The sequence below is a fragment of the Sceloporus occidentalis genome, unplaced genomic scaffold (assembly GCF_023333645.1).
Source record: "Sceloporus occidentalis isolate IW3139 unplaced genomic scaffold, rSceOcc1.0.p SCAF_3, whole genome shotgun sequence".
Classification (NCBI taxonomy): Eukaryota; Metazoa; Chordata; class Lepidosauria; order Squamata; family Phrynosomatidae; genus Sceloporus; species Sceloporus occidentalis.
Window position 1 is genome coordinate 11,182,704 of NW_028316983.1, and position 17,566 is coordinate 11,200,269.

At 41.4% G+C, this 17,566-nt stretch overlaps 1 protein-coding gene across 1 annotated transcript in view; it reads right to left on the reverse strand.

Moving 5' to 3' along the window:
- Window positions 1-282: 282 nt before the first annotated feature.
- The window catches only part of NTSR1 (neurotensin receptor 1), a 156,905-nt gene continuing 139,621 nt past the window's right edge, over window positions 283-17,566 (reverse strand). Inside the window, exons 3-4 of the mRNA XM_089513654.1 lie at window positions 4,819-4,909; window positions 283-1,004 (exon numbers count right to left, since the gene is read on the reverse strand). Of these exons, the coding sequence (XP_089369780.1) occupies window positions 755-1,004; window positions 4,819-4,909 (341 nt within the window). The 3' untranslated portion in view covers window positions 283-754. The remainder of the gene's footprint in view (window positions 1,005-4,818; window positions 4,910-17,566) is intronic.

The following is a 17,566-nucleotide window of genomic DNA, read 5'->3' on the forward strand; positions in this document are numbered from 1 at the left end:
CAGGGAACCGTCTGACTAAAAAATTTATGTACAGCGCTGTGTAAACTTACAGCGCTTTATAAATAAAGGTTAATAATAATAATAATAATAATAATAATAATAATAATCGGGTATAGAACCTGAATTCAGACCTAATTTCAAAAACACAACAATAACCTTATTCCCTGAGTATTGCATGCCCTTCTTTATTGAACAGCTTACATTCCTCTTTCTTTAAAGTCTTACTGAATAAGTTGCCCTTCCCCCACCCTAAAAAAGCAACAACCCCTTCTTACTAAAAAACAACAACAAAAAACTAACCACAATACCTATCCAGCCTCCATATCATTTTATCATCTCAAGATCACCAGAAGCAGTGATATTACGGTAGTCTCCCTCCCAATGTTTCCATGGCACTTTTAAAGTGAGAAATGGATAGACTGCTGTACAAGAAGCATTCAAGCTTGGCCAACATTGACTCCATAAATGCTATGGCTTCCTGGATGACATCACAGATGACGTCTATGCTGGATCAAAATTACAAAACATGGAGACATTACGCACAATAGGCAGAGGCTGATGCAATAACAGAACCTCAAGGTTAACCTTGTAGAACAGACACCTATTCATTCCAATGTATGACAACCAGCTAAACACATTCATGCTATGGTGGATTTGGAGGCCATGTAAAAAAGCAGTAAAGCCCTCTTCCCAAGTTCCGATTCTGTCATGAACTGAGACACGTATTGTTTTCTTCCTGGGTAATGCCCAGGTCTCAATATGTGGTTTCTCTGGTGACTTGGCTGGAAAAGGTATGGTTGCTGGAGATACTGTTGGACTTCCTGTTGAACTTGGTCCTCTTCTTCTTCTTTCTCCATGGCAGGCACATGAATAAGAGTGTTGAGAGGAAGGCTTGGCGGAAGTTGGCAGACACCAGGTTATAGAGGACTGGGTTGACAGCTGAACTGACATAGAAGAGGATGTTTGTCAGCATGTAGAAATAGTGGTAGAAGTCATAAAGAAAGCTGATGGAAGAGAAGAAGAGGACATTCTGAACTGAACAAGAAAATATAGGGAGAAGAGAACAGCAGGTAACAACAGCCATACTGCATGTATTCTGTTCCATGATAAGAAAGCCAACAATGGTCATGACAGGAAAAACAAAAATGTCTAAGGTAAATAGCTATTACAGCCACATGAGAGTTGGTCATTATAAGAATCTTATATATCTTATGTATTCACAAATTCCAATCCATCAACAGAGAGGATGAGCAAAGCCAAGGCTTCCTGGCACACTACACATTTTACAACACTGGATGCTCTTAGCCAATTAGCATATATCCTTTCTGGTTTCTAGTCTACACATACTTCATTCCAAAACTCCTTCCACCATTCATATGGTCATCCACCTCCTGACATTATGACCATTACTGAACTTGTTACCTCATCACCATACTCACACATTTTGCATTTCCATAGCTATTCATACAATCTGATTACAAAAGTCCTTCCTGGCCATCAGTTCCTGTATCTCAGGAAGTGGACTAACTGCTGGTACAGACCGGCAAAAAGAGCCAGCTTTCTGGCAGTTTGGAGGCATGGCATCTGCATGTCCCAACTCTGCCCCCAAGCCAGTGTCATGCCACCTGCCCAACCACATGGTGGGCAGTGTTTTGGCATTTTGGTGGTGTGGCAATTCAATGCCACATGTTGCCAAATGTGGATAAACCACTGCCATGGTGGCAAAGGCACCTTTCCCCTGCTGCTTCTTGCACTGGAAAAATGCTGGATCAGGACTGCGGCGTGCAGTTGCTGTGGCCCTGATCCAGCACTAAAAGGGGCAGCCAGAAGCTGTTTCTTCAGGGCCAGCTGTTTCGCCCCATAGTCTACAAAAACTCATGCTATAACTTCATTTGCACAGATAGTCTCAAAGGTGCTGCAAGAGCCCTTTGCATACGAATCATATGGGCCCGAACAGACAGGCCAAAATAAAGCTGGTTTGGGTCACATAGGAAGTATGCTGTTTAAATGACACACACATCTTAAGACGGAGCTTCTTGTCTTTCTTCCTAAGCCCACCCTTCAACACTCCTTTTCTGTCTCTGTGGACAACATTTCTATTTAACCAGTCCAGCAAGCCCGCAGTCTTGGTTTTATCTTTGATTCTTCTCTGTCGTGTATCCCTCAGATCCAGACCACAGCCAAGGCTTGTAGATTCTTTTTGTACAATATTGCCAAAATCCGACCATATCTCTCCACCTCTACTGCCAAGATCCTGGTCCATGCCCTAGTGATCTCACGACTTGATTACTGTAACGTCCTCCTGGCTGGGCTTCTTCTTTCTCACCTCCGTCCTTTAATCTCTGTCCAGCATTCAGCTGCACGCATTATCACTTCCACCCACCGCTCTGACCACATCTCTCCTGTGTTGGCATCCCTTCACTGGCTCCCCCTCCCTTTCCGTATTCAGTACAAGTTCCTGCTGTCGACATTTAAAGCCCTCCATGGACTGGCCCCTCCTTCCTTATCAGACCTTTCTCCTCACCTTCCCACTCGGGCCCTCCATTCTGGTAGTCAAGGTCTGCTGTCTCAGCCCAGGATTTCCTCTGCCCCATCCCGGATTCGCCCCCTTTCACTTGCTGCCCCTCACTCCTGGAACCTTCTTCCCCCACAAGCAAGAGCCATCACTTCTTTACCCAGCTTCAAAACGGAGTTGAAAACCATCCTGTTCAGAGAAGCCTTCCCAGGCATTGCATAATTGTTGCTTACTATTTGATGTTCTTTTGTTGCCTGTTTATCAAACCATTTCCTGTATTGCTATGTACTGTATATGCATTATCCTACTTGAGAGTATGTATTTTCCCTGGATGAAGATTAATCATCCATTATGAAGCCAAGCCCTCCCTCCAGTCCATCTGCCTTGGTCCAGGCCTTGGAGGTAGAGAGGAACTGCTGGACCTCTTACCCTTTCCCTCCACCACTCCCTTCTCCTTCTGTGTCATGTCTTTTTAGATTGTAAGCCCGAGGGCAGGGAACCGTCTAACTAAAAAGATTGTATGTACAGCGCTGTGTAAATTTACAGCGCTTCATAAATAAAGGTTAATAATAATAATAAGAGGCCAGAAGCTGCGCCAAAGCTGCGCTCCAGTCTGTAGGACTGGAGCATGGTTTTGGTGCGGTTTCCAGCTGCATGCATCATTTAAATAGCATACCTCCAATGTGACCCAAAGCAGCTTTATTTTGGCCTGTCTGTTTGGGCCCTATGACACTAAAATTTAGTGGCTGAGCTTTCTTGCTTTCCTTTTCTCTCCCCATCTTTGGTGCCGTGCTTTTTGAAACGTAAGGCTGAAGAAAAAGACTGTCTTGTGCCTGTCAATATGTAAGCCACTTGGGAGCCTTCTTGGCTGAACTGTTGGGTATAAATACTGTGAGTGATTGACTGAGTTTGCCTTTGAACTGTGAATCAAGGACAGACGAGGGACAACCACTGACACAACCCTGTGAATTACTAAGCTGATTTGCCTAATGGCCAGTAGCTCATGAGAAAACAGCATACTGATTGAAAGTCTACCCTCTGGGCCATGACACTGGAAAGTGGGGTTGTAAGCTACATTGGTTAAAACAAACAAACAAACAAACAAACAAACAAACAAACAAACATATGCCCTACACATCAGGGATCTGGCATTCAGTCACTTGCATCTCCAACCAATGGTTCTCAAGTAAGCAGACTTAGGTAGGAGAAAGATTTCAATTTTAGATCTGGTAGCATTTAAAGTACTTCATTTTAATTTAATCATCCCCAGTTAACAATATAATTATAACAGTATATTAAATATAGCCATACATTATCATGCCAAATCACTTATACATAATATATCCATCTCGTTTCATAGATGGCTTAAGAGAATATGGTTAGTTGCAGAAAAACTGACCAGTCGTTTTCTCATTTTGAGAGGAGAATAAAGGAGGACAATTTGGAAGTAACTAGGTAGCCATCTTTAATTTATTTCCAAGAAATGAACAGTGGAAATGGACTTCCATCTAAACAATTGGATTTCTGATGTTGCAGATATTAATATATTATACAAATAGAGTTACATATTGGTGAACACAGATTGCTGGGGAAACTGGTTCTTACGGTTTGACTCAGTTTAAGCTAGCTTGGAAAAATTACTTTTTTGCATGACAGCTGCCAGAATGCTGGGGCAAACTGAAGAATTGTACTAAAAAAAGTGACTTTTCCCAGTTTTTTTATTCTGTTTTTGTTTTGTAGAAGCCAACAAAAAGAATAACTAATAGTGTGAAACCTTGAAAAAAAATGGAGGAAATCCTGAAATCTATTTTGACATTATGGTCAATGGCAGGGAAAACTGGGAATAGATGTTAATTCAAATTTCAAGGGCAATATGCCTCTGAAAGTCAGTTGCTGAGGAACAGGGTACTGTTTCATCCTTTTTTCAACTTCTCATCTCATCAGTTGTTATCTTTAGAAACAAAATACTGGACGCCATAGGCCTTTGATCTGATCGAGCACAACTGTTCTTACATTCTTATGAGCTTATATCAAGGTCAGTTATTGGAGTTGCTCTGGATCTGCCCAATCTTCTTCTTTTGAATTGGGAAGGAAAAGAGTGGGGCTGATCTAGTACCCAGTTAGGAAGTCCAGTAGGATGGGGCTTTTCATCTTTAAGTTGCTATCTTTCCCCAAATGAACAGAAATAATCTCTCTCTCTCTCTCTCTCTCTCTGGCAGTGTTGGGGAGAAAACTGGCTTCTTGCTGATACTGTTATTTTCTCAAAATGTTCTGAGGTTAATGTTCAGAAAGCTGTTACTCACTCTGACCACAGGTCTTCTGGCACGTAGCAATACATAAGTCTCCGTACATGATAGGGAAGCCAGCAGACCACAAAGGCAATCACGACAGCTCCTGCAATGGACAAAATTCCCAATTTGTCTATGTAGTTCATACACTTTATGTATTGCAAGGGAAGCTGATGATTTGCATCCTGTGTCTTGTTGAAGTGCCTCAGCATCCTACAACATCTGGCTCATTTCACCAGATACCATCATTGCTACTGCACATATCCTGTGAGAAGCCAGTAGTGTTGGGAATGGTCTGATTTTCAATTTTTTTACATCAATGACAAGAGTCAGGGTGCATCTGGAAATAATGCAGTTTGATATCACTTCATAAGAGCTCCATCTCATGGAATTCTGTGATTTGTGCTTTTACAAGGTCTTTAGCCGTCTCTGCCAAAGATTGCTGGTGCCTCACAAAACTACAAATCTAAGGATTCTGTAGGATGGAGTCATGGTAGTTAAAGTGGTATCAAACTGTATTAATTCTACAGTGTAGAATTCTTCAGTCTAGTCTAGTGACTACAGTGTTGGGAGTGGGAGTTGTATGAAATTCCAATCCTCATTGAACATACAACATTTACTGGGCTCTCTCTCATAGCCTGACCTATCTCATAACGTTGTTACAAAGGTAAAACAGCAAGAAGGAAAGCAATGTATATTCCCCTTGAGCTCACTGGAGAAGGAAGGGCTTCTAATTGTAACTAAACATAACTATATAACTAACTAATAAATGCCACAGCAAGTCTTTTGGAAATGAAAATAGAATTTGCTACAAATTAAAGAACATATACCTAAGCTCAAATCATGATCTGGGGTGGAATAGATATTTCTGTAGAGCAGTGGAGGGGAAATCTTCAATCCATGTTTCTAAGTGGATCTGAGAATTTTCCAGATTTGGCCTGGGAAGAATACAGGGAGTGCCCCTCTCTAAAGTTCCATCCCTTCCCAAATTCTACCTGCACATGCATCTCATCTGCATCTCATATTCCAGCTGGGGAGATACCTGTACTGGGGCAATCCTCTTGTCTTTAGTTTTTGATCAGAGATTAAAACAGGTTTGCCACCCCAGTCACTAATTTGGAGCATGGGACATTGCATTCCTGATAGGAAGTTGGAACTGGATAGGAGAGGAATGCCCCTTATAATCTCTGATTTGAGACTGGAGATTGTTGAGGAAGCCACTTTGTAGAGCGAGCCACTGAACTCTTGCTTCTTTCTACATGAAGAAGGGGAAATGTTGTTGGGCCAAGCAGAATAATATCAGGCAGAGGAGTTTGTGGCTTCTGGTCTAAATACCTTCAGAGCACCAGATCTTATCTGACTGTGGAAGCTAAGCAGGGTCAGCCCTGGTTAGTACTTGAATAGGAAACTGCCAAGGAATACCAGGTGTATATTTCAGAGGAGGAAACTGGCTAAACCACCTCTGAATATTCCTTGCCTAACAAAACCCTATAAGATTCATGGGTTGGCTATATGTGGACATGTGAATTGAAGGTATTCCTACAAACACAGAATATCCTAAAGCTAGTTTTCTATTAATCTGTGACCTTATTTTGGTTAAGCTGGCACACTGTAACCAAGTTCACATTTAAACAGTGCCAGCGGCAGGTGCTCATATTGTACCTGGTTTCTTTATCTATTGCAAGTTTGTTGTTGCGTGCCTTCAAGTCATTTTAGACTCTCTCTACTGCAGGTATGTCATAAGTGTGTCTGAGTTTGGATTTTATTCTCCCAGCATCGCTGAGATTTCTGCCTCTGAGAGTGCTTAATGCCTGAGGATCACCTGTTAAGTAGGAGTTCAGTTTGTGCCAGACAAAAACATCCTCTTTGCTGATGCAGAAGATTGGTTTATTCTTCTGGAAACTGAGATTGCCTGACCTGGGTGAAGACTGACTCTGTTTCCAATGAGTAGATTAATCAATTTCTGACCATGATCTTTAAATCTTCTAGGGCTTTGAGAGTAGCATTTTCTTTTCAAGGTAGTGAGCTGATTGCATGACTTGTGTAATATACTGAGCTGGTCAATGGCAAGAGAAGGCACAAGCCTGCAATTTTGCCTTATATTGAGGGTGCATTATTTCAGGAATAACTGAAGAAGGAGTCTAAGTTAGTAATGTAAACCTGCCAGCAAACAGAAAACAGCCAAATAAAAATCATTAGTCTATACTGTACTCTGAATGGGACTAGTAGAGAGACTTCATTTAGCTTAATGGCTAAAACAATCTCAGCTAACAACAACAACTGTAACAACAAGAACAATTTTATGCATTTATATCCTGCCTCCTTTCATTACTGGGAAGCAAGGTGGCTTACAAAATATTGGAATCAGAAGAGATAAAAAAATATCAAAAACATCCGTAGTTTTATTTATAAGAACAACCAAACAATCTATAGAATTAAAACCATTTAAAAATTGTTAAAAGACAGCAGATAATAAAAACAAAACAACACACAATTGAAAGCCCATTTGCAGTCAGTTCCTAAAAGCCTGATGGAATCAGAAAGTTTTCACTTGGTGGCAGAAAGAGACCTGGAGTAGAAGCAGGAAAGAGAGCTGTCCTAGTTTTCTAGGGAGGGAGTTTGAAGATATTGGGGCATCTACTAAGAAGGCCTTCTCACTAGTATCCATAAAATTGCTTGAGAAGATAGAGAGGCTGAGAGATTTTAGACACAAAGATTTCAGAGCTTGGACAGGCTCATATATGAAAAGATGGTCCATCCGATATCCCGGATTGAACTTAATTAGTTATTTAGTTACTTCTAATTAATTAATTAATTGATCCCCTCCCCCCCTCACCATTCCCTTCTCCTTTTGTGTTGTGTCTTTTTAGATTGTAAGCCTGAGGGCAGGGAACCGTCTATTATCCCCTCTGTTGTAAGCCACCCGGATTCCCTGTGATTGGGCAGCATATAAATAAATCATATTATTATTATTATTATTATTATTATTATTATTATTTCTCCAAATAACAAAGATATAACTCCATCCATGATCACTGTAATATAATGCAGGAAGTGGCAGAGTTCTCTAATTGGATCTTAGACTAGGGAGAACTCTCCCTAGATGCCAAAATGACAAAAACTGAGGATATCATACTTTGGCCATATCATGTGGTGACCTGATTCACTGGAAAAGGTAACAATACTTGATAATGTGGGAAAGTAGGAAAAGTGGAAGACAGAATTACAGATGGTCTGGTTCAATCAAGGAAGCCACAGCCCTGCGTTTGAAAGATCTGAGCGGACTATTGACAACAGGTTTCTTGGAGGGCTCTCATCCATAGGATTGCCATTAAGCTGAAGCCAAATTGATGACAATGAAGAACAAGGACAGGTAGCATGGATCCTGTTGGTTAGTCTCCGCTAAAGTAGACCCATTGACCACATTGCTGAACAGTAAATCAACACATAGGTAGATCCCATTGATTCAATGGGTCTACCCTAGCGAGGACTGACAACACACTTAGGCCATCACAGTGGGCCCTTCCCATCTTCAGGAGTTCATTCCCCCTCTAGATGGGGAAATGTAGAAGCTCAAGTTCCATATTATCCAATTGATGGCTATATGTGCACACCCATGTTAGTATGCCTATGTGCTCATGCCACCATTGGATAATATGGGATGTGATGATTTGTGTATGCTGAAATCCATAGATGGTGAGCCTGCCAATTCTAAAGATCCACTGTATATATGAGATGAAAAAATATTAAAGACAAATGGCCTCCATTTATTTCCTTTGTTTTGTTGATAACAACTGAATGAGCTCTATGTGATAAATGCTTCTATTTGTCATTTTTTTCAGTCATTGCCTGTGTGTGTGTGTGTGTGTAACAATTTGGAACAGACTGCACAAGTCACATGATTAGGATATTGGACAGGGCCCCCATTCACACTATATAGTTATAGCACTACGATTCCACTTTAACTGCCATGTTTCCATTCCATAGAATCTTTGCATTTGTAGTCTGTTGAAGCAACAGAGCATTCCAGCTGAGAAGTGTAAAACACAATCCCTGCACTGCAAATCCCATGATTCCATGGGATGTTGCCACACTAGTTGCAGTGGAATGTAGCACTATAAATTGTGTAGTGTGAATGGGCCCCAGAAATATAACTAAATTAAATTACTGCATGCCTTTAAGAGACTGTCTGTAAAAACATGGACCCTTCTCAGTCAGTTTTATACCTGGGAGACAGAAGACATTGACAGAACAGCAGAGAGCGTTTAAAAATGTATAGTTATAGGCAGCAAATTTATAGAGAGCAGAAGAGCAGCTGGTCCCATGTGCAAAGAAAATAATATTGGGAAACAAGTTGGAATAATGAAAATGAATGTATTAATTTCATGTATTTAAAAATTTATATTTTGGGAGCAGATGATCACAACAGAAGATACTGGATGTTTACAACTTGTTCTGGTTACTCATGCATTTCTGGCTCAATTCTAAGTGCCGATTTTGGCACTTGAGGCTCTATAAGCAGTTTGTGGCCATTTTGGCAGCAGGGACAAAGGCTCTCCCAGAAAGACCATATGAACATGATGTGCTTTAAAAGCTAGGGGCCCTACTTGTTGAACTGAAGATCAGTCAGATTGATGGCCACTAGGGACAGGTCATTCTTAGCAGGGGGCCATAACCAAGGTATGGATGGTTGATTCTACAGTTCAAGTTTTGGAATGTGCCTTTTAAAAATGAAAATATTAAAGTAATTCTCCCTCCTTCCCACACAGCTTTATTATGTATTTTTTAAAAAATGTATACTTGTTCTATTTATTTCCAAGTTCTTCTTTCTGTCCCCTGACCACTACCCCATGGTTTGGTTTCCTATTATAAAGCTCATGGTCTACTTCATCCCTTTGCATAATCAGCAATGTCTGAACATTTCATGTTTAATGAATGCTGTCTCTGGAAGCTGTAAAACAAATGTTGCGGATCAAGGCTTACATTTTTATAAGCCTGCCTGCTGTTTCACCATAGTTGCAATGTGATATAAGACCATGTGAGACCCTAAACTTCTTTCCAAGGGATATTTTCTCTTTGTGTGTGTGAAAAGGCAAGGATTGCTCCTTCACACTATGTGACTGGGCTGTGATCCCCATCTTGATCAAACACTTATAGATGGGAAGGTCAAAATTAGTCACTATTGCTACTTGCTTCAGTGCATGAACTGTTTGTTTAGAATATTTTAATTCCAATTTTTTTGTGTAAATCTGTTAAAGTGAATAACTTACCCCTATTTTTCAGAAGTGACTGGTGAGTTTCATGTCAATAGGAAGGTGAATCCACTCTAGGTGTTGAATAAGCTCAAAGAATTATTGAAGGTGGTGGATCTATTGGGGGGAAAGGGGCTCAGGACCTTGGATAGCTCCTTTTCAGGTTCAACTGAACCCTGGGTTGGATTCACTGCCCCAGTGACACAGGATCCACCAGTCGCCACTGCTCATTTTGCCACTCTGCTCATTTTATTTCACGGAATCATGGAATTTTCCACCACAGAGCTGAGAGGAACCAGAAAGGAGTCCATTGCCTAAGAAAAGCTGAAGAAGAAAGACATTTGCACTGTACCTTTTGGTAACAATGATGCAGCCCATTTGTACCTCTCACCAAGAAAGCAATTTTACAGCAGGTTCAATCATTTAGTGAGTAAGATGAGGAAAGTGAGAAAGGCCACAAAGTAACAATCCTCAATTGTGACAAGTACTGTATATGGTCTCTGTGACCAGAATAATCTACGTCATAAAATGGAAAGAAAAATATATTCCAGATGTAGACAAATGGCTAACCAAAATGTTAGAGGTAATAGAGATGGACAAATTAACACAGTGGATAAATAGGAAACCATTGGAAATAGTAGAAAAAGAATGGGAATTACTTATAGACTACTGTAAGAACAAATGGAGCTGAACAAAACAAGGGAAATATATGTTGTATATACATATATAGATGTATATATACAGAAGTGTATATGGATGTCTCTCTCTCTCTCTCTCTCTCTCTCTGTGTGTGTGTGTGTGTGTGTGCATATTAAGCAGGTCATACAAAAATCTCAAAGAAAGTAAGAAGCCAATAATGCACTGAAGCTGGACATAATAAAGTAAACAGGAGAAATGGAAGTGGATAATGATAAAAATCCAAGTCACACAAGCTAGAGAGACAATAGGAAGTTCAGAAATAGAAATAGAACTCATAGCGATTGTGGTTATTTGCAATGCAAAATACCATTGCATAATGTTGGGTAAATATAGAACAACAAAATGTTTGTTTTTGTTACTATACTATAATAACAATAAAGTGCCAAAAATAAATAAAAAACCCCCATTTGCAGTGACAGTTGAGACAGCCAAGCTTCAGGCAGATTAATATTTCTCAATATTGACCACACCTTCCAGCTCAACCTCGGTGGCCATGGGTTTGAATAACAGGTTGGCCATACACACTACCATATAACCCGGTTTTCACACCAGATTAAAAGTAGGGTGTTCCCACTTGTGCAGAGTTTTGCACACCCGGATCAAGGTTTTGCACTACAGTTCAGGGGCAAATCCACCTTGGTGCAGTTTTCCGAAACTGGGGTATTTCCCGTTTCTTTTTGGAATACCGCAAAGAAGAGGTGAGAAGGGAAGAGTGGGCCAAGTGGAATTACTGTGGACTCTACAGTAGCTGATTTAAAGCAGAATGCAGTAGTAAGGACCAGAAGTAGCAAGAAGCTTACACACTTTTCAAGGCACTGCTCTTGCCCTGCGATTCCCAACCTGGAGAAGAGGGGCCAAATCCTGATCTAATGATTCTGCATTATACTGTCTCTAGCCAGTAATATGAGATTCCTTCAAAAGCTGAACAGATAATCCATATAATCCGCCCTGCACTCTCAGATTGGGTGATAAACATCTCCTAAGAGTTCCAGATGCTAGACGAGCCATCACTACACAAAGGGCCTTTTCCACCTCGGCCCCTAAGCTCTGGAACTCGATCCCCGACGAGCTCCGCTCGACCCCCTCCCTAGCCCAATTTAAAAAAGGGCTGAAAACGTATCTTTTCAAACAGGCATACCCCCAATAGCCCTGTTGTGATCCCTCTCCCCCTCACCGTTGTTACAATCGCTGCTAGCCTGGAATTGTTATTATTGTTGTTGTTTTATATAATGTAAATTTTGTAAATTTTTGATAATGTTTTTATTGTAATTTGTATGCTGTTGGATTGCAAAATCCACCACTGTAACCCGCCTTGATCTCTGGAAAGACGGGCTAGAAATAAAGCTATTATTATTATTATTATTATTATTATTATATCATCACAGCTAGAGTTTTGGGACCAGGATTCAGAAATATTTCACCAAATGTAAGTCATCCACTTTTGATGACACATTTTGATGTTGCTGTATTTTCACAGGAAGCAAGGGTGTGTGTGGATTGGAAGATACTTTTGTGCTTATTTGTGGTCTCAAATATAGCTAATGAACTCCTCTGCAATTAGAAAGAGCTCCATATATATTTCCATCTATTAGAGTAGTTGGCGTGACTCGGTAAATGAATCACCAATTAGTAATGTACTTATGGTAATTTTAAAATATTCCATGCAACCCTCAATTCTGCCATTAGAGTTTTATACATGGTGGGAGACATGAAATTAGTTAGATCTGTGATAAATTTGCAAACACACAGAGAGTGAGGTGATGGTGATGGTGGAGATCTAGAGAGATTTGGTCTGCTTGGATGTGGGACTCAGAACAGTTCTATACAAGACACACTGAAGCTGTTGTCAAAGAAGGCTGAGGTAAAGCCTTCCCAACCAAGTTCAGTCCCTTTACCCTTGTCCTAAAGTTATTGTGTCTCCACAGTGGTACAGCCGACCCTTAGTATCCACGGATTCCTTATCCATGGATTCAACTATCCAAAAAAAATATAAATTACAGAAAGCTAACTTTGATTTTGCCATTTATATAAGAGACATGATTTTACTACACCATTGTATTTAATGGGACTTCAACGTTCATGGATTTGGGTATCTACAGGGTGTCCTGGAACCAAACCCTAGCAGATACCAAGGGCCCACTGTATAACTAACATCCCCCCAAATCCCCTATATTGGGGAATGTGAAAGATAGCCAAGTATCTCATAAGCAGAATGAGTATTATTAAAAAGCAGAAAGTGAGAAACAACAGTCCCTAAATACAAATATAACAACTCTTTAGCATGTAGTCTTCAAAAATGAAGGAGACATCAAAAATTTTCAGGCTACAAATGAAAGATGAACAAATTGGGACTGATTGCAGCTTAACTACGGTGGGATACAGACCACCCAAAAAGGGTAGGCTGCCGCCACCGCCTTTTCTGCCGGCGGGAAGCCGCAACAGATACACCGCATGGCTTCCCACTGGTGGAAAAAGAACCCGCAAAAAGCTAGTTCTTTCTGCAGCTCAATTGTGATGCAGAAGTGCGCCAATGGTGCACTCACGGCATCACAATGATGTTGGGATGTGCGGATGGTAGGCATGTGTACAGGGTGCCACCATTTTGATGTATGGAGTACATACAAGGGTTAGGGAGCATCTGAATGGTGCGCGCACCCTAACCCTAGTACTGCCACCGCCATGCTATATTTTGCCCATCTGTAACGGGCCTATGGTCCAAATCACACTGCAGAAATAATCCAATCTGAGACTGCTTTAACTGCCCTGACTCAATGCGAGGGAATTCTGGGAACTGTAGTTTTGTGAGACATTGAGCCTTCCCTGTCAGAGAGCTCTGGTGCCACAATAAACTACAATTCCCAGGATTCCCTAGCACTGAGCCAGGACAGTTAAAGCGGTCTCAAACTGGATTATATCTGCAGTGTGTTTTGGACCAAAGGTACAGAAAAAGAAACAGTGTAGCTAACAGTAACAGAGAGAAAATGACTGAAATACATGTTGTGCCTAAACTCTCAACCTGCAAAGCAGCAGCTACTGAGCACATGACTACTAAAATTTCCTACCTTTAGTATGCCATTCCATGTTTCTGCACTTTTTGTGAATCTGTCTGATCTAAGAAGTGCTGATCATAGGTCTTTACTTAATTGCTGATCATCTTGTGGTTGTATTTTCATCCCATTTCTGGACAAAAATTTTAAACTATGTATCTTGTGCAACACGTTACCATCTCCCTACCATCCTCACAGAATCTACTTGAAAACCTGCTATTATAGAAAAATTGTCCAAAAGTGTGACTATGCAGTTTTCAGCCCCAGGAGTAAACATAATGGAGATTGCCTGCATTTCTGAATTTCTTTCATTTTTGGGTAACAACCTCAGGGCTCAATAGTTATGTAAAATCATGTGACTACTTGGTATAGAAATTCACCTCCCTTTTGTCAACAGGCTCTGGACAATACAATTGTTTAGAATATATAGCTCTCCCAATAGATTCAATATAGTGTTGTGTGTTCACATTGATTTTTGGGAAGAAGGAAAGCTGTAATTTGCTCCTGTAATAGCCTGCTGTACATAACAGGGTTTAGATTGATTGAGTCTCATTTCTGTGTGATCGTGGAAAAGAGAATTTTGTGATCCTCGGGAGACATTGGTGTTCTCCTAAGGCTTCCAAATGCGTAGTTATCTGAAATGATGTAGAGACATATAGCAAAAGTAATGAGATGGGAGAATACCTCCACAATCCATTAAGGCTATGGAAGTAATAAAGTGAAATTTTAAATTGTTGTTGGGTTTTTTTTAAAGACGTGCCAGACAGTTTTAGGATGCTAGACCAAATAAAGTTAGACACGATCCTCATTGGCAGTGATGGCCCTATTGGATGTCCCACCACCACCTCTGAAGCTAGGCTGGTGGGTATCCTTGATAACAATACTTTGACTATGGAGCTCCCTCACAAGTGAAGTGAGACTGACTCTATCCCTCTTGAATATCCTCTGGCAGCTAAGACTGTCATTTTTCATGGTCTTCAGACCTTAAAGGCATTGGTAGCTGCCCTGGCTGTTTGAATTGCCCTCTGGTATAAAAACTGTCCTTAAAGAAGAGTTTTTGGTCTGTTTTTCAAAGATTTTTATTTATGTATTTAATGTTCCAAATTTTTTCACCTGTTGCACATTACTTTGGGTTCCTGTTGAATTCAGCAGTGACAGGAAAATGCCTTAATGCTCGACTCAGGCTTGCATCCTTCTGAGGTCGCTAAAATGAGTACCCAGACTGTTGGGGGCAAATTAGCTTACTTGCTAATTAGCTTACTTGCTGTTCACCGCTATGATCTTTGGAATAGCAGTATATAAATAAAACAAATTATTATTATTATTAATTAATTAATTAGTTAATTAATTATTAATTAGGGATGGGCAACTTGGAGGATAGGGGGAATCACATTACTTCTGTCAGAAGGCCTGGAAGGGTCATATATCCAGCAAATTACACCTCTAGGGGAATGATGTTCCACAGGGCTGGGTGGGTGCAGGGTGTGCAGATTGCACTGGGTGACACATTGGGGGAGGGTGAACATCTGGTGGGGTGATCACGCCCATCCATCGCAAGACAGCCTGGTGAAATACTGCTCAACAGTCCCTACTGGGATTGGTGCATCTTCTGGGTGAGTGAGAAAGGCTACCACCCCCCATTCTCACTCACCTAACAGTTGCACCAGACCAGGAATGGGCTCTCAGTGGCAGCAGAAGCACCATCATCATCAGTGGCCACTGGTGAATAATGTGGTCCCTTCTGGGTCCTCTGCAGCAAATGGGCGAGCAGATGCACCAGACCCAGTTAGAATAGGCTTCTGACAGCAGTAGCTCCAGCTCCCATCCATGGTCACTGGTGGGGCTATGTGGTGCTTTCCGGGTCTGACACAGCTACTGGGCAAGTAGTCATGCCAGATCTGGATGGAAGGGGCTTCTGATGCAACAGTTCTGCCCTCCATCTGTGGCTACTAGTGGAGGTGATTTCTGGGTCTGGTGCCACTACTGGATGAGCAGCCATGCCAGACCTGGATGGAATGAACTTCCAATGGCTACAACTCTGCCCTCCATCTTGGCTGCTACTGGGGAGTGTGGTGCTTTTTGGGTCTGACAAGGCTGCTGGGTTAGCAGCCTTGCCAGCCTGGATGGAATGGGCTACTGGAGTATTGGAGATATGCACCAGTTTTAGGTTTTGTAAAATAAACAAAGTTGGTATGTTGTAGAGGCATCAATATTTTATTATATACAAGGAAGTAGAGAAAATGTGCTATATATCTATCACTTGTGTGGGGAAGAAATCAATAGTGTACCTTCATTTTTGTTTAGTAATTTAGGTGCTTTACAGACCACCCAAAAGGGTGGTCTGCCGCTGCCCTTGTTTGCTGCGTGAGGGAGCCGCAGTGGACAAACTGCGCGGCTCCCCTGCACAGCAAAAAGAAGCCACAAAAAGCAGCTTCTTTTTCCGGTGCCGTTATGACTCCGCAAGGCACCAATGGCGCACTTGCAGCATCATCAAGGTGCTGAGACATGTAGATGCTAGGCGTCCATCATGTCAAAATGGCGGTGCCCATGTGTATAGGGCGCCACCATTTTTATGCCCTCATTACGTGCGAGGGGCAAGGCGTGTCAGGAAGCACCACCCCTCATGCATAACGATGGCGCCCGATAGGGCCCGTCTATAAAGTGCCTTAGTTTAGTTTGTTTTGTCATTGTTTGTTATTATTGTCTGTGTTTTAGATATATCTATACAATTTGTTTATGACTGCGTATATGTTTGATAAAAATGATGTTTTTAAAAAATTGCACCTCTAAGGGATGTGACGTATTTTTGCTAAGTTTTTGTGCCCCTACTGAGCCACATTAGAACCAGGAGAGGCAGCTTGTAAGAACAGGAAATGATCAGAAATCACCTCCTGTTCAATTTCTCATATTAAAACAGTCTCTGCTGGTGGAAATGCTTCCCACTCTCCATAGAGAACATTTGGAGGGATTCTGAGGAAATGACACTGGGGGCCATAAATTGCTTTGGGGCCACACTGAATTCCATATTTGGTTGGCCTTACTCACAGGTCAGTGGACAAAATATTGCAGGTTTGTAAACCCCTTCCCTTCAAACTATTGCAACAAATATTACAACTTCCAGTAATTCTAGATACATTCGCTGCTGTGTTGAAGCCCTTGGTCTCAGTGAAGTGAATAAAACAAATCAGCACCATTGTTTATAAATGAGCCTTAGTCCAGGTTTGTACGTCTGATTTGTTCAGCACCAGTACCAGGGTATAACTCCCACATATTATATTATATTATTATATTTTATCCAGAGCTCTCCATTGTGGTGCTGGGTGGCTGTTCACATGCACCTCCTGGCATGGCTGCTACTGCAATGCATTGTTCACTCTGAGATCAGAATGAAGCAGCCAGTTGTGTGACTAATGCTGGGCACCTCATTCAGACCTCAGAATATGCCATGATGGTGGCCACACTGGGCGGTGCAGTTGTATGCATGTGCAAACAGTTGCCTGGTGCTGAAACAGAGGGCATTTGTAATGGGAGGAAATCAGGGCAGCTCTGGGGCCAGAATACTCCAAGCTGCCTCCAGAGCATTCTGGCCTGTGCGGATAGGGCTGCAGTCACAATGTAGGAGACTCAAACCCTGTTCTGTATTTTTGTGGGAATGAAAACATTTATAACTTGAATATATAGTTTGGGGGAAAAAACAACTTTGTTTTTACATTAAAATCAGAATCTCCCAGGTATGCAATGTGAGAATTTTGTTCCTCCCACACA